This window comes from Sminthopsis crassicaudata, chromosome 2 (genome assembly GCF_048593235.1).
Source record: "Sminthopsis crassicaudata isolate SCR6 chromosome 2, ASM4859323v1, whole genome shotgun sequence".
NCBI lineage: Eukaryota > Metazoa > Chordata > Mammalia > Dasyuromorphia > Dasyuridae > Sminthopsis > Sminthopsis crassicaudata.
Genome location: NC_133618.1, coordinates 531,681,258 through 531,705,943, shown reverse-complemented (window position 1 = coordinate 531,705,943; position 24,686 = coordinate 531,681,258). Strand labels below are relative to the sequence as shown.

At 36.4% G+C, this 24,686-nt stretch overlaps 1 protein-coding gene across 2 annotated transcripts in view; it reads left to right on the top strand.

Annotated features, from left to right (window-relative positions):
- Nucleotides 1-24,686, top strand: part of MYO1E (myosin IE) — a 223,413-nt gene that overhangs the window by 72,131 nt on the left and 126,596 nt on the right. For both annotated transcript variants that reach the window (XM_074294635.1, XM_074294637.1), the window contains exons 2-4: nucleotides 6,464-6,607; nucleotides 17,624-17,713; nucleotides 19,993-20,087. In XM_074294635.1, the coding sequence (XP_074150736.1) occupies nucleotides 6,464-6,607; nucleotides 17,624-17,713; nucleotides 19,993-20,087 (329 nt within the window). The remainder of the gene's footprint in view (nucleotides 1-6,463; nucleotides 6,608-17,623; nucleotides 17,714-19,992; nucleotides 20,088-24,686) is intronic.

Here is a 24,686-nt window from a genome sequence, read left to right as displayed (position 1 = left end):
TATAAAGAAACGGCGAGCTACTCCCACATCTTCCCGTGAAAACCTCAAATGAGTTATATAAAGTGTTAGAAAAAATTGAAAACAACTGAACAAAAACAATGTGCTAAGTGCTAGGGATACAAAGACAAAAATAAACCCCTGCTCTCAAGGAGTTTACAGTCTAATAGGACAACTTGCACACAACTGTATAATACAATATATATGTAGAATAAATTGAGGATAATTTCAGGAAAGGTACTAATTGTTGAGTGTTTTTGCTTTAGAAATGATCTTGCTTTTCTATTTGTATCCCAATTTCTAGCACAGGGCTTGGTCCCATAGTAACATTTAATCAATGCTTTTTTCTATGATTCATTAATCTGTTCATCATGCCTAGCCTAATTGTGCTACATTTTTAGAGAACAACCTGCAATAATCCTCTCTTCCTTCTCAATCCAACTCTGAATTATAACTATTAGGGACTTAAAAGATCATATAGTATCACCTAATGATCAACAAACTATGGCCTAAGAGCCCAATGTTGCTCACCACCTATATGTATGGCCCATGGGCTAAAAAATAATTTAAAAAAAAAGTGTTTTGTAATTTTATAAACTTACACAATTAGTTTAAAAAAAAATTTTTAAGTGTAAAAGTCACTTGAAGGCCATCAAAAACAGGCCAGATCTGGTCTGCAGGCCTTAGTTTTCCAAACCTTGGATTGTAAATTATCCTTCATTTAAGTTATAGATACTGAAACCCATGAAGTAATTTGCCCATTGCCCAAGGTCACACTATTATTCTTTCCAGAGCTAGTACTTTGTCTTCTCTCTCCTCCCACAAGAATTCATATTTAATGAATGAATAAGTGGAAAGCATCCCCATCTACCAACTACTTATATGAGGGTGCTTTCCAGAGTCCTTGTCTGCTTACCTCATGAGAAATGAGTCATTTTTCCCTAAGGAAAATATAAAGTTTGGCTTCTCACTACCTTAAATTTTGACTATACATTGTACATTGTGGTCCAAATTTCTGCTTCAAGAAGTAACAGGACATTCCTTTGACTATATCGTGTTGTCTTGGACTGGTCTGGGTTGGACTGTTTATCCCTACACTAAACATAAAACAGTGACTAGAAATTAAATATGTGCCATATGTACCATAAAAATTCAGAAGAAAGAGAAGTCAGAGTTAATAAAGGAAAAGTCTTGGAGAAGATAGACCCTCTGCCCATGAGAACTCATAAAAGTACAAGGAAGAAAGAAAGATAATTCAAGTACAAAAACTTCAGTTTCTGGGGCAGCTAGGTGGAGCAATGGATAGAGCACCAGCCTTGAATTCAGGAGGACCCAAGTTCAAATCTGGTCTCAGACACTTAACACTTCCTAGCTGTGTGACCCTGGGCAAGTCACTTAATCCCAACTTCAGGGGGGAAAAAAAAATTTCAGTTTCTGAAACATGGGAGAATGGGGGAGTAAATTAGATGAGATTTGAGATCTCCTTCCAGCTTTAGTTTTAAAATTCCTCAAAGGATCAAAGAATTAGAATAGGAAAGGACCTCAAAAGCCAATTAGTCCATCCTCCTCTTCTCATATTGTAGATGAGAAAACTGAGAGATCAGGCAGGTAGTAACAAGTAGATTTGAATTCTGACTTTTTTGAATAACCACATTGACTCATAGTGGTGATGCATTAGGCAGGACCCAGGTAAGGACAATTAAGCCAGAAGGCACATGATAGAGGGATAATGAAAAATAAGATTGAGGAGGCCAGAAAGAATGAGTGAAGTAGATGGTAGAGGACCTCAAAAGCTAAGCAGAGAAATTTAGGCAATGTGAAAGGAAGTAAGAAAGTACTAAATATTTCTAACAAATTGGTGATATGATAAAAGTAATTTTAAGGAATAGGGAACTTGGGAAGAGTTAAAGAGAGAATTAGTTCAATTATCTATTTCACCTAAATTCATCATTAAGTCAAATTATTTTTCCTCTCTGATTTACTGGAAAAAGGACATTGATAGGACTGAAAGCTGAAAATCATGAAAAGCATGAAGACAGAAAAGACCATAGGCCAGTTTATTTCGTAATTAATGTTAATGTAAAAATATTAGCAAAGAAACTATATTAATGTATCTTTTTAAAAGTTACTATAACTAAACTATGGCCCTATCAAAAATATAGGGATGGATCAACATTTAAATGATATTAGTAATGAAAATTAAAATCACATTATCGTATCAAAAGAGACATAAAAAAGCCTTTGAGAAAAAAAAATACTCATTTGTGTTCAAAACATGAAAAGGCAGGATTAAAAGAATCTTTCATATGTCAAAGCATCTATCTAAAACCATGAAGTAGCATTGTTTGTAAGGAAGAAAAAATCTCAAGGTCAGAGGTAAAAATAAAGATTCCAATATCTGTTTCTTCAGCAAAGTGCTGAGATGCTACTTAGAGAAATAAAAAAAGAAAATAAAAATAAGAACAGCCAAAATTATCCATTTGCTGTTGATATGACAACTACTTAGAGAAATCCAAAGAATCAATTAAATTAATAGCTTTAGTAAGCTATCAGAATATAAAATAAATCCACAAAAATAATCAAATTTCTACATATAGTAAATTTTTTTCATTTGGGGTAGTCCAAAAAGTCACTGAACACTGAATATTGAACCATTTATTCCTAGGGGTATAAATAGAAGATTAGGTTCTTTGGAGCTTCTAGTCACAACTAATATTTTGCAGAGTGGCGTCACTTATAGATCAGTGAATTTCTTCTTCCTTTTTTCTGGATGTATCATATTGTTGATTCTTGGACAACATCACTATAAGCCATGCATAATGGAAGCTTATCTAATACACATTTTCTATAAGGCACATCATAGTCTTCTTGTACTTAGGAAACCTTGAAGACATTTCAGCACTACTCTTTGGGGCCATTTTTAACATTTGAAATCACCAACAAAATGCACAAAAATATGAAGAAAGCCAATCTTTCATGTCCACAAATCACTATGAAGTCACCTTCAGTATTGGTTTTGGGGTTACAAATACATTTTAGAGAGTAAGTGAATTTACAAATATAGAATCTATAAATAAATCAACTATTGATACCAAAAAATACAACTAATAGGTCATTCAAACTCTTGTCATTTGTAGGGAGGTAGAGTGGTAAAATGGGAAAAGGGCTTTAGTTTGAGTCACAAGATTTGAGTAAAAATCCCATCATTGACATTTGCTATCCATATGGTCTTGAGATGTTGTAGTTTCCCCTGAGATCTTTTACAGCCTTACAGGTACGATGCTATGAAGAGAATCTTGATCCTATCAAATTAAAAGGTTTTCATACAAATAAAATACAAGTAAAATCAGAAGAATTAAATAGATGAAATTATTTGAGTTAATTGGGACAAGTATTTAAATGCTATAGGGAATTCACACAAATATCTTGAGTTATACCCTATTAGAAAAGCAAGTAGAAAGGTTCTACCTGGTTTTTAAAAGAAAGAAAGCTATCTGGGGCAGCACCAGTGGATAGAACACCAGCCCTGAAGTCAGCAGGACCCGAATTCAAATTTGACCTCAGACACTTAGCACTTCCTAGCTATGTGACCCTAGGCAAGTCACTTAACCCCAATTGCTTCAGCTAAATAAATGGAAAGAAAGCTATCAATGACTAGTCTGAAAAAAATGTCAAGTTATAACGGTCATAGAAATGCTAATCATACTACCATTTGAAGTGCACTTTCACAAATTCACAACAGATTGCTAAAATGCAAGAAAATTAATGTGGATTGTTGACGATGGACACACTAAATCATGAGTAGAGTTGTGAAATTGTTCGACTATTTGGACCATGATTAATTAGAATCCCTCAAGATAATTTATTAAATTATTCATAATTTGTGACCCCAAAATCTCACTTGTTATTAAAAGAAAGGCAGGTCTTCCCGTTTTATCATTTGCCTTCTGAGGCTAGAGCTTGTGTTACTCATCCTTAATTTGAATATAATTATTCCATTTCCCTTCTTTTTTAATCTGCCTTCATTGAGAAAACTTCTTAGGACTTGTTCTGTAAAATAAATAAATGAATGAATGAATGAATGAATGAATAAGGCTTGATTTCTAGCCTGAGTTTAACATTTTAAAAAAGGAGCATGACAGGATATCAAGAACAAAAACCCAAAAGTATCATCCCTATTTTCCCCCATGCCCCACCCTTCTAAGTATGCTGCTCCTTTTTTCCTTCCTGGAAATGATATGTCTAGGCTAGAAGAAACTGCAGTGGCTACAGAGGTGTTGGGGAGCAAACAACTCTTACCACTAATAAAGCACTTAGAAACATGCAAGGCAAAATATGATCATTGAATACATTTGACATATTGATAATATTGTATTTATTACATATATAATAAATATGTTATAGATTTGTTACTGGTAGGTCCCAATTAGAGGGATTATGAACCCCCCAAAATGATTACTTGTATTTGAATTCACACTACTTGAAGTTATAATTACTTCAAGAATATGGTCATTTATTTCCAGTCCAATGGAAATATGCCATATACATTTTTTACATTAATTTAGCTATATTTTTACATTGAATAAGCCGCCTCTTGTGTGTTCAGTAATATAAGTGATGACTTCATGTGTACCCTATGCTGGGCAACTGTGGTGGACATAAAAATTAATACATAAAGCCCTATGTCATCAAAGAACTTATAATGGGACAGAATGGAGGAGGAAAGGGAAGACAAGCTGGACAAGATAAGTAAACACAAATTTATACAAATTAAACAAAAAGGGATTTAGAATTAGAGTCCCAATAGCTGAGAGTACTGGAAAAGGCTTTCTGTAAAAGGTATCATTTGAGCTGAGCCTTGATTGAAACCAAGAATTTCAAAAGAGGCATAAAAAACCTTTGACCAAAAAAAAAAAAATAAAACAAAACAAAAAACGCTCATTTGTGTTCAAAACATGAAAAGAATCTTTCCTTCATATGATCAAAGCAGCTATCTATTCAAAACCAAGAGGTAGCATTGTTTGTGAGAAAGAAAAAACCACAAGGTCAGAGGTAAAAATAAGGATTCCAATTTCGATTACAAAGTGCTGAGATGTTACTTAAAGAAATAACAAAAGAAAAAGAAATGCCTGTATTCTCAAGTTCTATAGCCACAAGAGAACTCCCAAGCACATAGAGAAGGCAGTGAATTATTATCATCATGAATGGTGATGGTAAGAATCTACATTGAGTCTAGGGGTTGATTTGGCCTGCCAAAAAGCCAAATTATCAACTTCTATCTTCTTGGAAATCTATAGAAGTCATTGTTTGCCTTATTTAAAAATTCTGTATGCTTTGTTATATAATAGCTTCAGTGATCTTATGTTGTCATAACATAATCTGTCCTTTGAATGTGTTTGCCTCAGGTGAAGGAGGGGATTCAATATATGTTTAGGCAAACTCATAGTCCCCTCCCCTCTACTCACATTTCTTTGAGTTACCTGGGGGAAAGAGGATGTGTAAACATAGTTGTAATCATACTGTACTATTAGATTCTTCTGAGTTTTAGAAAGTGTTCTCCATATATTTTAACATGTTTAACATATATTGGATTGATTGCCATCTAGGGGAGGAGGTAAGGGGAAGGAGGAGAAAATCTGAAACACAAGGCTATGCAAGGGTCAATGTTGTCAAATTATCTATGTTTATGTTTTGAAAATAAAAAGCTTTATTCAAAAAAAATTAGATTGTGTTCTCCATGAGCCTGTAAAAGTCTTATCAGTATGGATTTTGTTCCTCAGTGGTATAATTCTCATCCATGACCTTCTTTAAATCTTCTATTAAAATTTCACCCAGCACATTGGAGCTATTTCATCAATTCTTTAAAAGTTCTGTGGACCAGGGCAGCTAGGTGGTACAGTGGATAGAGTACCCACCCAGCTGTCTGGAGAACCTGAATTCAAATCTGATATCAGACACTTAACACTGCCTAGCTGTATGGCCCTGGGCAAGTCACTTAACCCCAAATTGCCTCAGTTTAAAAAAAAAAAAAAAATCTATGGACCACTCAGACTTAATCACTTTCATTGTTTGACTCAGTCCTTTTCCAATTATGCATTTCTTTGTTGATAGCTTTTTAATGAAATTTTTCTCATGCTAATCCTCATTGGTAATATACTTAAGGAAATACACATATGTTTGTTCTGTTTTCTTGAGATCTTAGTGGCTTTATGATTTTTAGCTGAAACTATATATTTGTATGTAAAACACACTTGTTATAGATACAGATAAACAGAATAGTAAAACTACACGGGGCAAATGCTTAAAGCTTTTTGTTATTCATTTATTTTGTTCACTAAAAAGTTATAAATAAGTCTTTGTGGAAAAGTTTAGGAAGTCAGAAAGTGATCAGATCTTTAATTCCAGAAGAAAAATGTGACTTGATAATCATGTTTGTTTTTTGTTTTTTGTTTGCTTGTTTTTTTAGGGAAGCAAAGGACATTATCGATACCACTGGCAAAGCCACAATGTCAAACATAGTGGTGTGGATGACATGGTGCTCCTATCAAAAATCACTGAGGACTCCATTGTAGAGAATTTGAGGAAAAGATACATGGATGACTATATTTTTGTATCCTTTGAAGGTTTGATCAGAGTGTTTTATAAATGAAATTGTAAGGTCCAAACTATTGGAAAAAGGAAAGTAATATTGAATTCTACCCAATTTTCTTGATATTTAACAGAATAAACAGATTTCTTGGCATCCTACCTTATTTAACTTTTATAACAATAAGTTTAACTTGTAACTTTTGAGACTATTGTAGTGGCCAGAAGAACCAGTAAGAGTAAACATGGAAAACTCACCTAGAGTGCTATACCAAAATTTGTTCAGTAGTTCAGTCATGTTCAATTCTTCATGATCCCATGGACCACAGCATGCCAGGCTCTTCTATCATCCCCCAAAGACTGATCAAGCTCATTTCATTGCTTTCATCACCCTACCTATCCATCTCATCTTCTGCCATCCCCTTCTCCTTTTGCCTTCAATCTTCCCAACATCAAGATCTTTTCCAAAAAGTTCTGGCTTCTTATGTGGCCAAAGTATTTAAACCTCAATTTCAGCATTTGTCCTTCAAAAGAATATTATGAATTAATTATTAATTAATGGTCTGAATTAATTATTGACTGGTTTGGTCTACTTGCTGACGAAGGCATTCTCAAAAGTCTGCTTTTGCACTATAATTCAAAATCATTGATTCTGAGATGCTCAGCTTTCCTTATAGCCCAACTGTCACAGCCATATACATTTACTGGAAAAATTATAGCTTTGACTGTCCAGACCTTTATCAGCAGCATGTCTCTGATTTTTAATGTGCTGTCCAGATTTGCCATAGATTTCCTTCCAAGGAACAAGCATATTTTAATTTCATGGGTGCAGACAGAGACTGCACCGATCTTTGACTCCAAGAATATATTTTAGAATAGATAGATCTAACACTGCTTCCTTTTTTCTCCTTCTGTTTACCAAGAAGTGATAGGACCAGTTGCATAAGCAAGCTTATAAAATGTTTTTAATAATTCATTTAATTTTAATGACAGAAATTTTACCCTGCATGGCACTTTTGTGATGTCAAGTCACATGTATAATGTTAAGATTCAAATATTTTATGCACAATAGTGCTCAAGAAACTAATATTTTCTTTAAAATATACATTTTATTATGTCCTTTATCTTGAAATAATTCCTCCCCTTTCTCTTAACATCTCTTTTGACAAAGAATAGCAATTAAGTAAAAACCTTCAATTCAATGATCACATTTCCCAATGTATGTACAATATCATGTCCTGGTGGTCCTCTGCCTTTCTGCCATGAAGAAGGAGTGTTTCATTATCTGTTCTCAAAGACCTTCACTGGTTTTTCAGTGATTTAGACTTAAGGTTTCCTTTTAGCAATTTTTTTCAGTCTCAGTCCATTTGTCCACTTTGTTTTTAGTTTTTGGCTACCACAATACTCCTGTTAATATTTGGTATATGATATAATTCAAGGTCATAGCTGTAGAGTTGGTACAGACCTCAGATCCCCTCGTTTTATAAATGAAGAAACCAAGAATCAGTGGATTTAAGTGACTTGGCCACAGTTAATGAACAAAGGAGGCAGGATCTTAATCCAGATTTTTCTGACTGCAAATCCAGGGCACTTTCTACTCTGCTTCATAGCTTTTTAAAGAAACACAAGAAATTCACTTTTCAAAGTTGGGGTGTGGGAGTAAAAGCAATCAATTTTAAGGGCTCCTTAAACTTTTTCCATTCACAACCTCTTTTTGCCCGAGAAATTTTTACACAACCCTGGGAATATAGGTATATAACATAAATATACAAATTAAATTTTTACTTATAATAAATTATAATTTCACAACCCGAACATTCAGTTACACATCCCCATTTGGGGTCATGACCCACAGTTCAAAAAGCTTTGGCCTAGAGCTTACAAAGGCTTTGTTTTCAGCACTGATCTCAGCTGGTTTTAATCTAGAATTATGTCAGAGATGTCATGGGCTTTCCTAATGTTCCCATGAAGGAGCATTCAGATTCCCCTCTCCTAGTGCTGCTAGCAGAGAAAAAAATATTGGAACCAGGACAGAAAGAGTTTCTTCTGCCTAATAGACAGACATAACATATTGTTAATACCCTTCCAGGTTTGGAAAAAAAATTTTCAAGGAATTAACAGAGATATATATATATATTTTAAGTTCAAGAACAAATATGTACATTTTAAAAGACAGATTTGCATGGAATTTTTGGGGGGTTAGTTTTTCAAAAATTATTCCATACCAAAAAAAAAAAAATGCCAATTTTTCCGCATTCTTATGCTTAAGGAAACCTCAGCAGCAAATGTATTCCAAGGAATACCTAAAATTCTTGTCTTTCTTTGTATTTCACTTTGGGCATGCCAAAGGCAACTTTTAAAAATTTTTGCAAAAGCAATGTGGAATTTCAATACAAACTTGGATTACCTTCATTATGATGGATGACTAGCTGCAGCTAGCATCCTGGGATTGGGGCTGGATCCCAGATGTGCTCCAGCATCCAGGCTGGTACAATTCCTTTCCCCTAGGGTCATCCCTTCCTAAAGCCAGATCTGAGAGGCTACCCTCCCAACCCCCAATCCCACTTCACTACACTAATTTGTCCCACCTGGCTACCATCTGGATGTCACAAGATTCCACTTGCCCCAGGATGAGGGATGAACTGTCTGCTCTAGACAACCAGATCATGTGGGACACCAGTTGGGAACATCAGTGTCCTGTCAAAGGTGAATCCATGGTAAATTTTGTAGTCACTATCTGCTGCCCTCTCTTCCCACTGCATCTTCTGTGAACCTCATTCTTTTATGATGCTATGGATCTGATGAATCAGAGGGCCTGAATTTTAATTTAATTTAGTTCTTGTGTGATCTTGGACAAGTCCCCTCCCTCCCAGTTTCTTCATCTGAAAAATTATGAAGGTCGTTCTAGCTCTTAATCTGTGGTTCTATGATCTTTAAAAACTTAAAGTGACCTATTAATAATCAGTCCTTAATTTCACCCTGACTCTTTCCTAGGTGTTACCAAGCTTAGGTCTTGATTTGCTTTTTTCTGCGGTCAGAGCTCTTTTCTGTTTCTTTGTCATTTTTAGCCCATTTCATGACTTTTAAAGTCAAGCTCTGCTCCTGGAGAACAAGGAGCACTGTCTCAAGCTTCTTATGCTGGGATTTAGGACTTGATCACTGGGTTTCCATCCTGGAGTGACCTGGTATGGAAGGGCTGTGCCAGGGTTCTGGGGCTCACAGGTTGCTTTCTGTTCTGGGGCTAGAGGCCTCACAGCTGGCCTGCTGCACCGCTGGCCTGCTGAGCCAGGATCAAGGGGCTGATTTGTGCTGTAGCTAAGAACTTCCCACTGGCTTGCTCAGACACCATCTTCACTGGACTGTGCTTCCCTTTTATCCAAGTAAGATAGACCTTTCCTGAAGTCCTTCTAAACTATTTTAAACTGGAGTATTGTTTCACTCCTTTGGTGGTTTCTTTCACTCCAGAATCCATTTAGAGGCTTGAATTAATGTTTCCAAGGAAAACTGGGGAGAGAGCTCAAGCAACTTAATGGCTTCTCTCTGCTATCTTGGCTCCCCCACTTGATTTTCTTTTTCCCAAAAAACTGAAATTTGCCTGTTTATATTACCATTACTGGCCACTTACACAATGGTCTCCCTACAATTTTGCCTGTATTTCTGTGTTGTATCCTGAAAGAACATTTGCAAATCAGCTGTTTGGAAATGGGAATACATTTTCTCATATATCCCTCGTGGTTAAATTCTCAGAACAGCTATAAAAGCAGTATGTCAGCTACAATTATGGATAGCTCAGCAAAAGGGAATACTGGATGACAGGATATGTGGCTCCCCCCGAACCCCCACAGTCTCCTGCAGTAGCCACAGTGATGGTTAACCTTATAGTGAGAAGGAAACTGGGGTAGCACCTCCTTTCCCAACAGTAATTATCTCCCCCAAGGAGATCATAAGTTTCTTGAAGTTAGGGGCTGGTATTATTTATCTTTGTATTTCACGGCCTCTTCTACCCTCCACCATAACTTCTGGCACAGTGCCTTAAAATTTGTGAACTCTCAATAAATATTTCCTGATGGATTGTTTATCATGACATTCTCTTTGAGTTTACACAGCAGGATGGAAACCGTGATTCATTTCTGTGGGCTAAAGTATGCAACTTGATTTTAATTGCCTAAGTTTCTGCTGACTAAGAATGTATTCACCAGTGTGTATCCATGTTAGAGTTAAATTCTCAATGAAAAAGGGAATGAGTTTTTTGAGCATTATTGACATTTAGGGGGGAATTATACTGATTCATTTTGGATTTTGTGTCATAATCATTTTCAGATACATTTTTCCTCCTTCCTCTCTTCCTACCCTACCCCCACTCCAATGATCCTTCCCTGTCACAAAGAAAAAGTAGTTAAAATCAACCCACACAATGTGTGCAACATTCTCCATAGTTCTCCATTTGTCCAATAAAATGAACTATATGATTATCTCTATGTGGGACCAAGATTGGCCATTTAATTATATAATATTCAGTTTTATTTTATTGTTCCTTTTATATACATTGCTATATTCATTGTATTTGTCTCCTAATTCACCTTGTATCAGTTCATATTCTTCTCATTTCTTTGAATTCTTCATAGTTAGAGTTTTTTGCAGGATAAGAATATTCCATTACATTTATGTAGCATGATAAACCATTCTCCAACCAGACGATACCCGTTTTCTTTCTAGTTTTTTACTACCACAAAAAAATTTTCATTTCAGTCAAATATCATTGAACAACTTGGCTTTTTTTTTTCTATACAATTTTTTTTGTCATTTCCCAGAATATTCTAACAATGACTCTAGCAGTGAATATATTAGTTACACTATGAATTTCAAAGAGTTTGTATGGGCTGCTAGGTAATACATCAGAGAGAACTGAGGATCTGTAGGAAGATTCATCTTCTTGAGTTCAAATCATATTTCCCCCTCCATATTCACAGGGCTCTTGTCAAGTTTAAATTAGATACACAAAGCATTTTCCAACCTTAAAGTATAATAGAAATGTAAACTTATGTTAAATTTATATCTTTAATTGCCTCAATGTGGTCTTTCCTTAGGCTACACTTGCCTCATTGCCTGTGGTTTTACATCCCTTTGAGCAAAGAACAGTTTTTACATTTTAAAATACAATAAAACTATTAAAAATATAAGAACCATTCATGGAGAGGCTGACATACCTGAATAATGACTAAACAATTATTTCTAAAATGAGAAGATTGCCTCTGAGCTTCCTTTCAGCTTTAAAATCTAGTTTCCTCTAATCCCTCTAAAAGCTACAGAACACAAGCCATCCATGCTAACCTGCCTATGTGACTTCCATCTTTGTTCTCCCTTGAATTCTCTATAGGGCTCTAGAAGCCTTCCTCATCCTATCCTGATTGCATGCAGCTACTCATGGACCTTAAGGAATTTTCATCAGTTACCACTTGCTTTGACAAACATGAAGCTCATCTTTTTCATTCATTTGATTAACATCTATAGAAATTAGGAACCATTCAACATAAAATATTTTTCATCCTTTCTGAAAATAAAAATAATTTCTGTTTCTACAGCATTTCAAGGTTTACCAAGTTACAGATGAGGAAACAGAGCTCAGAAGTTAAATGACTTGACCAGGATTACATAGCTAATAAATAGATGTTGGATTCAGATCTTCTTAGTCTATATTATCCTAATAACTTCCATAGATGTCTATAAAATAATACCAAGTTTGGCAGCATATATCTTCCTCACATAAAGGCTTTTACTCCCTTTTCTCTTAGGGTAATAGATATCATAGAAATCATAGAGCAGCATTATATTAAAATAAGTTTAAGCAATAGTGTTTTTTCTCCTCCCTCCCTTCCTTCCTTCCTTCCTTCCTTCCTTCCTTCCTTCCTTCCTTCCTTCCTTCCTTCCTTCCTTCCTTCCTTCCTTCCTTCCTTCTTTCCTTCCTTCCTTGCTTCCTTCCTTCCTTCCTTCCTTCCTTCCTTCCTTCCTTCCTTTCTTCCTTTCTTCTCTTCCTCTCCTCTTTTTCTTTTCTTTTTTCCTTTCTTGTTAAAGTATTAGATTTCACATTAAATTCTGAAGCTGCTTTCTGCAGCCCCTCTTCTAGGACATTTTTTTTTTTTAAATTATTAAAGATCAGCATTTGAATCAATCATTTGTTAATGCTTCCCTTCTGAATGGCCATTTCTTTGGGCTACATCAAAGTCGGGTTGACCAGGAAAATACTTACTTTGTTTACTAACAAAAGCCAACATTTCAGCTGTTAATGTTCACAAAAGCATGCTCTATCCTCCATATTTGTTTCCTTGGAAAATGGTCACTTTTTTTAAAATTTAAATTCTGCTTTCTCTGAGAGAAATATTGCAGCTTATCCCCTTCCCCAGACTGAACTTGTCTGGCTTTCTCTGGACATGCTTGGAATGACTTAATGTCTAGCTTCTTGGCTGCAAACACCAGTTACTGTGAAAGTCACTCAGTGTTATATATTCGGCACTTCTTTCCTTCAAGGCTATTTTTGCACTTGACCAACCCCAAGTTATATTTAGCACCTTGAAATATTTACAAATGAAGCTTAGGTCAGGTCAAGAAACACTTAATCTGTACTTTATGCTGGGCACTGTGTTGACAATACAAAGAAAACAGAAATCACCTTGCCCTCAAGGAGTTCACAATCTTATGGGAGAGACACCAGGCAGCAATGCACATACAGGAAACAGACAAATAAATTGGCATTAATCTCAGAGGGAAGACATTACTCTTGAAGGTGATGAGGACAGGTTTCTTGCCGAAAATGGGACTTTAGCTGAGACTTTAAGAAATCCAAGGAAACAAGAGGGTATTAAAAACATGGAAGACAGCCAGTGTCAGGGAGTCAGACTATAGTTAGTAATGTTGTGCAGTCATTTCAGTCGTGTCTAATTCTCTGAGATCCAATTTGGTCTTCTTGGCAGACACTGGAGTCATTTGTCATTTCCTTTTCCAGCTCATTTTACAGATGAGGAAACTGAGGCCAACAGGATGAATGATTTGCCCAGAGTCATACAACTAGGAGGTGTCAGGTCTTTCTGACTCTAAGACCCAATATTATATTCAGTGTACCACTTAGCTGCCCCATAAATAAGGAAACAAAGGCCCAAAGTCACAAAGCTAATAGTAATGGAATGCACCAACCCTGTCTTGAGGCAGCTAGGTGGCAAAATAGAGCACTGGTGTTGGAATCAAGAAGATCCATCTTCCTGGGTTCAAATTGTCTCAGACACTTACTAGTTGTGTGATCCAAGGCAAGTCATTTAATGCTGTTTACTTCAGTTTCTTCATCTACAAAATGAGCTGGAGAAAGGAATGGCAAACCACTGCGTATGTTTGCCAAGAAAACTCCAAATGGGGTCACAGAGTCATGAAGAGGGAGATGTGACTGAAACGACCCAACAACAACCATCTTAAGAACTTTTTCCTGTGTGACATTACTTTTTTATAATTAACCAATTAACATAAATTTACTAAATTCCAGTCACTGTGATAAACCCTAGAGATAGCAAAAAGAACAGAAACAGTCCCAGCCCTCCAGATTGACAATCTAATGAAGAGAACAACATGTATCAATAGGGACACACCAATACAAGCAGAAGAGAGAGAAGATTTAATTCTGAGAAGGAAAGGTTCTGGGTTTCCAAAAGTCTGGATTAAGATGAACTCAATGAAGCACCAAAGAACTCAACAAAATGATTTTTACTGAAAAAAAAAATTATAATTTGTTTTCTCATTCCTGTTCTAGATTTGAGGGAGGCAATGAGATGTAGGAAGACTGAATCAGAAAACCTGGGTAGCCACCACATTTTGTGTCTTCCTTGTTGTCCAGTCATGATGATCCTATTTGACATTTTCTTTGGGTTTGCCATTTCCTTCTCCAGGGCTGGTAAATAGCTTAAGGGACTTGCCCAAGGTCACACAGCCAAGTGTGAGGCTGGAGTTGAACACAGGTTTTCCTGAGTCCCAACTGGGTGCTCAATTCACTGAACTATGTCATATCTTCTTTAGGCATTTCACTTATGTAGGGTTATTATCTGGAATACCAATAGTCTACATCCAAATAGAGTTTTTTGGGCAGTTTACTGGACTCTTTCTTCAAAACTTTGGAAACTGAATAATGCAAATATTATTAACTCATTTCCCAAAGTAGAATCAAAAGGTGAAATGCCCAAAATAACTCAGCTAACAGAGCAAGTGCTGAGTTCATATTGTTTTTGGTTCTGAATCCAGGACTCATTCTTCTATAGCCCATTCCTTCTAGCCATTCTTAATTTGCCTATTTGTAAAATGAGAGGATTAGATGACACACTCTTTTTCCAGTGAAAAATTTTATTTGGCATGGTGTACCTTGTGTCACAGAAAAACACATTTTGAAAATTACACTTTTAGGCCACACCTATATGGGTAAAGGTTAACCAGTGGGTTGAAGCAATTATCTGGATCTTTCTGAAGGACCACCTGAATTATGTAGTAGGAGCTGGGAGTGATTGGATTATATTGATGGTTATCTTTGATTTCTACTTTGCTTTTCTCATTCCATTCCCAAAATTTGCCCTGTTGCCAAGTTTTGGCTATTTTGCTATCATTGCATCTTTCATATACAATTTCTTCTTTCCTTTGCCACTGCCACCATCCTGGTGCAGTCTTTTAGTATCTCACACTTGAACTATTGCAATAATTTTCTTGTGAGTCTCCTTGGCTACATCTCTCTCTCCATTGTCAAATTAATCTTTGTAAAGTCTAATATTTACTGTATTTATCCTCCATTCTGTAAACTCATGGTTCCTTCTCACCTCCAGGATCAAATGTAAACGTCTCTTTGGCATTCAAGGCCCCCACAGCCTAACTTCTTACTACCATTGCAGACTTCTTGCATTCAACTCTTCTCTTCCCTCCCTACATTGTACTTTGTGAGTACAGTCTTCTATTAGATTGTAAGTTCCTCTTTGAAAAGAACTTTATCTTTTTGTTTGTTTGTTTTTCTATTTGTATTTTTTGTATTTGTTTCTTCTGTGTTTTGCACATCTGAATGCACCAACCCTGGGCAGCTACATGGCTTATAATGCTTATTGACTGACTTTTTATCCTGGGGAGGGAAAAAACAACTTAAAGCTTAGGCCAATAGGCATGATAGACCCACTTATCCTTTTCTGTCTACTGCTATCTTTATTGTTAAATCATTCTGGTTACTAACTTGGCAGTTAACACCAGAATAACCCATATTCATAGAATCAGAGATTTTGATCTGGAAGGAATATTAATGATTATCACTTAATTCATGTGGAAACTGAGTCTAAAGAGATAAAAACATTTATCCTAGTTTATATAAGTAGTAAATAGAGGAGGTGGGATTTTTAACTCATCCCTGTTAAATCTGCACATTTCCACTGCACCCATTTATTAGTCTGAATTGTGTAGAGACTATATAAGCTACTAACCAAATTCTGTCTTGTGAGAATTTCAGAGTAATAATCTTGCCCTTGCATATAATTAGATATAGGTGTCTATATCTATCTGTCTTATCTATCCATCCATCTATCTATTCATCATTGGAATGTCTAATGGTCAGTTTCTGGATGCTTGACCATCCTCATTTCAATCTGAGTTAATGAAGAGTGATTTAAGATATTATCTTTATATATATTTTGTGCTATCTTTACATGTATTTTATTTTCTCTCCCTCATTAGAATTAAAATTCCTTGAGGATAGGCACATATTTGGGGGTTGGGGGTGTGTTTATGTTCTTAAGCCCTAATTAACCCCCGTTCGGTGTTTAGGGGGCAACTAGATGGCTAAAGTACCAGGCTTGGAGTGGGAAGACTCTCAGGAAGTAAGAATTCACATCTGGCCTCAGATACTTGGCTTTGTAATCCAGACCAAGTCACTTACCCTGTTTGCCTAAGTTTCCTCATCTCTAAAAGGAGCTGGAGAAGGAAATGGCATACCCCACTCCAATATCTTTGCCAAGCAAATTCTAAGTGGGGTCATGAAGTCAAAGATAACTGAAAAAACTGAACTACAATAATGATTGTATGCTATTGGACCAAGAATCGGGGGAATCTAAATTCAAAAAATGGTCCTACACTAGCCACGTGACCTTTGATAAGGAAGTTATTTAACCTAATCTCTCAGCTTCAGTTTCTTCATCCTAAAGGGGAATACTAATTCCTGCTTCTTAGGGTTGTTGTGAAGGTAATGCATCTTGCAAACCTTAAAGCAGTAAATATTCCTAACTAATATAAGGTCATCAAGTATTTTGCTAATAAGAGGTAGAGAGGTAGACAGGACATTTGACTTGCCCAAGGGAATTGACAAAAGCTTAGCAATAAATATGGACTGCCATGTTAGGGGGCATGAATGGACATTAAGGATGTTGCCTAATAGCTTTAAAGTATTATTAATCATGAAATAATTGACTTTCTTTTGTCTCAAGTTATTTTTATCTGAGATGGTATAATATTTTACAATTTACAAAACATTTTCCCATAATCCAATTTTACTGATTTTATAAAGTTAAAGAGAGTAAGATAAAATAAAAATAAAAGACAGATAAAATAAATAAAATTGTTATTTGTAAATTTAAGCCTAGTGAATGGCAGAGTTCTAGAACCCACCTTTGCTAACTTCCAGAGTCTTTAGTGATATGGTGTTTAGAGTACTTGGCTTTGAGTCAGAAAGACTTGAATTCAAATCCTGACTTAGATTCTTATTATCTATGTGACCTTGGGGTAAATCACTTAATTTCTAACTTGAGGTTACTCATCTTTATGGTCAGACTTGATGCTTTCAAGCATTCCTTCTAAATCTAAATCTTTGATTCTTTGATACTAAGTTCAGCTGTTCAATTTTTCACATACATTTTTCAAGAAGAAAAAGTGTTCAATAAATAGGAAGAATAAATAACTCTAAGTTGGATCAATAATGTTCTTAGGGTGGAAGAGCATTCACTTTAAAGATTTCATAATTATGGACCTTAACTAAATGTAAATACAGACATATATTGGATCTGTATTAATTTCTGTCAACCCTTTTAAACAGATGCCATACTTTGGAGACAAGGAAATTGAAATGTACCAAGGAGCTGTAAGTAACATTCTGTAAATGACCATAATATTCTGAGCTTTATAATATAGATGTTCTTTTCCTTAAAATTATATGTATATTCACCTTACATAAATACATTCCTGCGTATCACCTTACCTTGGATAATTCAATTATGGGACAGTGTTTGATCATAAATCTATGTTTTCCACAGTATGAGAAGCAAAAAACATAGGACTGTCTAATTTGGCTGTAGTTTTACATGGTATTAATGGATTTAAGAAAGAAAGAATGTCAGGGGTCATCAGGTAGAGTTTCTTCATATTTTCTGATTAGGATTTTGGAACTTGCCTAAAGTCACCCAGAGGTAGTAGTAGCAGAGGTGCAGTCAGACCTCAGGCCTTCCAACTCCAAATTTGGAGTTCTTTTTGTACCATCTTGCCTCCAGAAACTGAAGAAGCTCAGTGGAATTTGACATTTGGTTTAGATATTTTTTTTCTATTCAGATTTTATTCCCTTTTCCTCACTTAAAAAAAGGCTTAGATCCTATAATCTAATAATGCTATTATTAGATTATAATACTAATAATACTATTATTACACAATTCCAAATTAATTACAAAAAAAGTACTCTTGCCATTTCTGATTAGAATTGGGCTGTATGTAAATGTTTCTATTTTCCTATATCATATACAAAGGATATTTTTTTTTTTCCTAGATGCAAGTGTATAAATGTGTATAATGACATAGTCTGGAGTGGGGATGTATTTTATTCCTTGGTTACTTTTTCTTTTCCCCCTTAGACCTGCTTGTTTTCTTCTTTCCCATCCCTACCTTTTTTTCTTTTTCCTTTTCTCCTTTTTGTTCCTCCTTTGTTCCAGAAGCTCTAGAACTTTCATTGATTCTGATCTTGTAAAAATAAAAAAGATAATCTACAGAGATTCATCATTGTAGTAGAAGTACTGAGCTTTCCACTCAGAGCCAGAACCAAACCAGGTCTCAGAGGACCTCAGCAGTCTAAAGAGGGCTGGCTTTAAAAATTCTGCCCTTATGACTGTGATCCTGGGCAATTCAGTGTCTCAGGCAAACTCTGTTAAGACCAAATTACTGTAAGTAGCCAGCCATCTCCATCAGCAAAGGGAGTTCCCTTGAGTTAAGAAATCATTAGTACAAACTAACACATACACTGTTCACTTTGTCTTTTTTACAACATTTTAATCTTGATTATTTTATTTAAATCTCACTATTATCCTGAGAAATGAACAGAGATTGTTATCCACTTTTTACTGCTGAGGACAGGATCTGAGGGATTTGTGGGCCTTGACAAAGCTGGTGACCTAGATCTCCTGACTTTTAGTCCAAATCTCCTTCCTTGACCTGGATTTAAGAGTTTGTGATTCAAAGCGAGTTTGTGATTAAGTAGGAGTATTGTTTCTTTTTGGAACTAGAGATGGGGCAGGGATAGTTTCAAAAACTGGATGGAAGTCGGTGTGAAAAGGAGAATTTGGTTGGTTACAGAGAACTGAGTTACTTCTATTTTGAAAACTAACAAAGAGGTCCCTTGAAACTGGAAGGAACAAAACAATTGAGTCCTGTTTGTTAGTTATCCACTAGAGATAAACCAAACAGGTCAAACCAGTTTGTTTCCTCAGACTACCACCCCCTCTTCCTCATAGAAAGCCCCACCTCTTCCACCTAACTCCCACCTCACCTCCCCTACCTCATGTCTCCTTCAAGGCCTGAAGTGTTCTCAATTCCTGTCTTCAAGAAAATTAGAGCACTAGAGTTCAGGTGGCAATTAAGTCAAAATTCTATGTGCTGGCTCTCATGAACAGCTTAGTTTTCAATTTAGTTCAGCCCAAAGGCCATAGGTGGGCAGTACTAATGGGCAGCTCTCACCAAGGTGTGGCATTAAGTGGCAGGGTGTGGTGTTAGAATATCTGAAGACTATGGTCATGTCTAGAGCTGAATCACATCTGCCTATTAGGTATTCCTGCCATTCAGTTTTCAAAAAAAGAAATGCCTTGAGTCAAATTCCACTTTTAAATGTATGTGGAACTCCTGTTGACAAAGAGCTGTCAGATTCTGACCTTTCATTGAGCGACCAAACAACTTGCAATTGCAAGAACCTGACCTGAATAAAGGTGTGCTCTAGAAAGGAGAGGAGAAAGGAATGTTTCCACAGTAATTATTTTTTTTTTTGTTCTGTTTGACCACATGTCCTTAGGACAAATTACTAGTGTCTCTGGTTCTGTCAAATGTTTAAAATCTGCTTTTATGATTGATGTATCATGGATGCCTTTCCCTTTTCTTCCTCTGCAGGCACAGTATGAAAATCCGCCCCATATCTATGCGCTTGCTGACAATATGTATAGAAATATGATCATTGATAGAGAAAACCAATGTGTCATCATCAGGTATGATATTCATAAATTCCATTCCTGGGACTGTCTGGCAAAGCTCCCTACTAAACCATGCCAAATGCTTTCTCCAGAAGGAATACAAGCAAAGTTGATGTCTACAACACTCACTTAATTGCATGATCTTGTCCACGGGCATGTTGCCCATTGGGCTATTTGTTGATCCTTGTCAATCAGTGGTACTTTCATGTCAGCAGGCAGTGCCACAAGCCTGTTCACGTGGTTGAGTCCAAAGTCCGCTGGCTATTTTCATCTTATCTTAGCTTCCTAAAAGCAGCAATAACTAGTATAAAAGTAGCTTCTGCAGTATTGCTATTTGTCCCACATGGCTAAAAAAAATAAAAACTGACTCTTGGCTTCAAGTCCCATGATGCAACCCAAGATTACTTTAATCAGTAGAAGGAAAGGCCTTCCTGCCATGTTTTGCACTAAAATAGTAAAGCAGCTGCCCTTGGAAATGAGAATTTCCTTGCTCACCTTCAACTTCCCTTTAGTTTAGAAGGGAATACATAGACGTTTAACTTCTATGTAAGAATATTTCTAGCCAAGCTTTTTTTTTTCCTTTTGGCATGTCAACCAGAGCCTTTTTCTCTTTCTTTCCATAATAGAATTTTGTCTCTTATTAGTGTGAATATTCCTGGTGTGCTTTGAATTGTATGAGAGAATTACAGTTGAACTTCTCTGCTTGCCCTCTCTTACTTCCCATTTCATTATTCTTTTTTCCTAACACTTCTTAAGTTAGTCAGTAGCAGGAAGGGCAAGGGCTATGACTTTGAGACATGGGTTAGAGGATAATAATTAAAACGAATGAACAAAAATAAAAGAGAAAAGAATCTTATTAATATACTGAATTTTTAAAACTTTCAGAAGTAAGCAATGAAATTGATTGTCCTATCTGATTTTCCTTCCCAAAAGGCTTTCCAATCATAACTAAATTGAGGGGCAGCTAGGTGGCGCAGTGGATAGAGCACCAGCCCTGAATTCAGGAGGACCCGAGTTCAAATGTGATCTCAGACACTTGACACTTCCTAGCTGAGTGACCCTGGGCAAGTCACTTAACCCCAGCCTCGGGGCGGGGGGGGGGGGAATAACTAAATTGAGTTGTAGAAGAGAGTCTCTGTCGTGCCCATTAACTAAAGGAGTTCACAGGCTACTAGTCAGAAAGGAAGTCAAGACAAGTTTGAGGAAGAGAGAATGAAGTTAGTCATGGGGATGAGTTTTATTAATAAAGTCTCTCTCCTACACACTTTTCTTTTCCTCTGAACCTGCAGCTAAAACAAGCAGCAAAAATAAATTAACTCCTATAAGTCTCAGTTTCTTGATCGATAAAAATGAGATGATTAAACTTTGACCTCTAAGCTCTCTTCCAGTTCTAAATGTACAATCCTATGAACCTATGAAAGATGCTATTTGAATTGGGCCTTTGGTAGAATTTTGACTGGCAGGAATGGGGAATAATGATCAGGAAGTGGTGTTGTACAGTAGAAAAAGACAACTTCTGAAGTCAGAGGATCTGGTCTCAAAATTCTACCTCTGTGTGAATTGGGGGATATCACATAGGAAGAAGCTGGACCCAACAACAGATCTGTTTCAGTTGGGAATAGAATGAACAAAGACAGGAAGGCAGGACAACATGGAACATGTTTAGGAAATAGTAAGTAACTCAGTTTGGCTAGATTGCATGCAGTCCCTAAGGAGAAGTAAAGCTGGAAAGGGAGGCTGAAACTAGATTGTGGAAGATTTGGAATTTCTCTGAAGGGTAATGAAGAGTCACTGATATGTTTTGAACAGAGAAGTAATATGGTCAGAATTATGTTTTTCCAAAGATTACTCAGGAGTGATTCATAGGTCTCTATATTAACCAAGTTCTTATGTATCTGAAAAACTAAATGCTTATTTATATGAATAACTATTAGCTCTGCACACTAAGAGCATATGCTTTCAGAGCCTAATGTGTGTAATAATATAAGGCTTTAAGTGCTTTCAACAGGCGTGAACTGGAGCTGCTTCTGTTCAATCAAGATCATGCTTCCTGCCAGCTGTTAACCAGGTGTTCCAATGAATTAATCCAAGAATTAAAAAGCTGTTGCTTCTCAGGGCCATTTCCATGCTACCATGTTTGGACGCAGAATAGAGAGGTCTGTTTCTTGAAGACTGGGGTTGATTGGGTGGTCACACTAGGAGCTGCCAAAATCCAATTTTGCCTTACTTTTTATCTGCTAAGTGAGATTGAATATGGGGGAAAGGGAAGAAGGGATGGCATACGCCTCTCTCCCTAGGAAACAGTTATTATAGTTTGAAATGATAAATGCTATGGATTCATAAGATTTCTGCATCAACCAACAATAATCTGTTGTAATATTGGGAAATAATTTTCTTTCTCTGGGTGTCTTTTTCCCTCTCTAAGAAATGAAGAGTACAGACTTAGTGACCTCCATAGGCCTTTCTTCCAATTCTAAAGCAATGATATAGCATCTTCAATTGAAAGTCAAGTGTACTTCCATTATTTCTCCTTGTCTTAAGTTCTAACTGAAATCCCTTCATTAAGCTCTCTCTCCCTGTTTTCCCCATGATCTAATGGCGTTCCTGCTATCTGGCATTAGTTGTAGGGCAGTGTTGGCCGATTTAATAAGATGTTGGCCCAGAACTTGAAATCAAAGGCTTTCTGTGTAAATGGCAGGTGTGATTGTTACAAGAATCATTTGGAAAATGGCTGTTTGCCCAAAAGTTAAAGACTTACTTCTCGATAGTCTAAACATTACTGAGAGTGAATCAACATAGCATTTATCAAGCATCAAGTCTTGTGCTGAGAATATGAACACAGGCAAAAATAACCTGTCCTCAAGGAGCTGACAGTCTAAATGGGGAAATAACAATAACATGAAAATAACTATGTTTACAAGATAAATTGGAGATGATACCAAAGGTGCTAGCTTTGAGGGGGGACCCTGAAAAGACTTCTTGTAAAAGGTAGAATTTTAGCAGAGCTTTCAAAGAAGGCAAAGAGATCAGGAAAGAAGATTCCAATGTTGGGTCTTTATGATATACAAGAAAGAGTTCCAATAGTAAGAGAAGAGGGAAAATATAGTAAGACACCAAACTACCATGAGGTTGGGACATGGCTCCATTCCCATAACACTTCTGCATTAGTCTCCTGGCAGCTAGTCTCCTTGGCATGCAATTCCCCATAGCCCTCATCCACTGAGGAACAGGTGTGAGTAGAGCGCTGCCAGATTTCCATACACTTGCAGTCGTTGCTTCTTGCCACAATGCACTCTTAGAAACCATGTGGTTAAATGGATTATATTTTGCCCTTGGAAACAGTGTTGTAATTGGGGGGTTGTGGTCCGAACCAAGAACTCAGTATCAAATAAATTATAACTATGTCCCAAAATGATATAAGTAAAGCTATAATAAATATAAACCTCTATAATCTTTATACAAGGGTCCCTGATGTACTATAAAGTATATGATTATAAGATTTCTGAGAAGGGGAGATAAATGTAGGCTAAACTACTCAGGATGGATCTTAAGGAAGAGAACCATCAAGGGTGGAATGTGGGTAGTCCTAGTCAACTAGGAAGGAGAGCATTGGGAGAATAGCCAGAGTCTATGGTGAAGATTGCCTCTCACCCCTGCGAGAGCCTCAATGGACTATATAAGTACAAAATGAGACACATTGTCTGGCACAGCCATGGTGTTGATTTGTTTTGTTTTTCAGAAATGGTTTCATTATATAGTAAGGGAAGAGAAAGTGATTGGGAGGTAATAGCCATGTAAGCAACAGAATGGGTGTATCAGCTAAACTTTGGGGGATTGAGGGAAGGCAGGAAAAGGCTAGCCTGGACACAAGTTTGGCACATAGGATCACCATGTCACTTTCAAGAAGACGTAGGACTGATTGGAGCAGCAGAAGGCTTTTGTTGGGAAATACTGTTACGAGCTTCTTGCAAGGAGAGATTATGTCTTGTACTACTTTGATATGTCCCACAGATGGTAACATGGTGCTGCAGAATCTAATAGGTACTTAACATTTGATTAATTGATTAGTAGGAGAGATTGGGTTAAATAGATAGGGAGATAGGATTGGAATAAGGAGACAGAGTGTGGCAAAATTGTTGAAGGTCTTGGATGCACAGGTGTTTAGACTCATCTTCCAAAGAAAGCACACATTTTTCATAAAGAAAACCAATGAAAGTCTTTAACTATTATGCAACTGAGGGGTTTGTTTGTTTTTTCACCTTTTGCTGTTGGAAATCTTTCTTGGATATATTTTTTTTTAATAGAGATTTTTAGAAAATTATCTACAAGAAGTGTGCAAGGTAAAGGTTCCTACATGTGCCTAGTGTATGATGGAGAAGAGAAGCATTTTTGGTGATATTAGGAGTGAAGGGGAGAGACAAGAGGCACAAGTGGTTCTGTCAGTCTTCGTGTGCACACACACACACACACACACACACACTCCAGAAAGAACAATGTGAAAACTATTGCTGCTATTGCTTATCCTATCTCTTTATCAGACTGTAATTTCCCTGAGGACAGGGATTATATTTCATTTAATCTTTGTAATAATGTAACTAAAATTTATATATCATC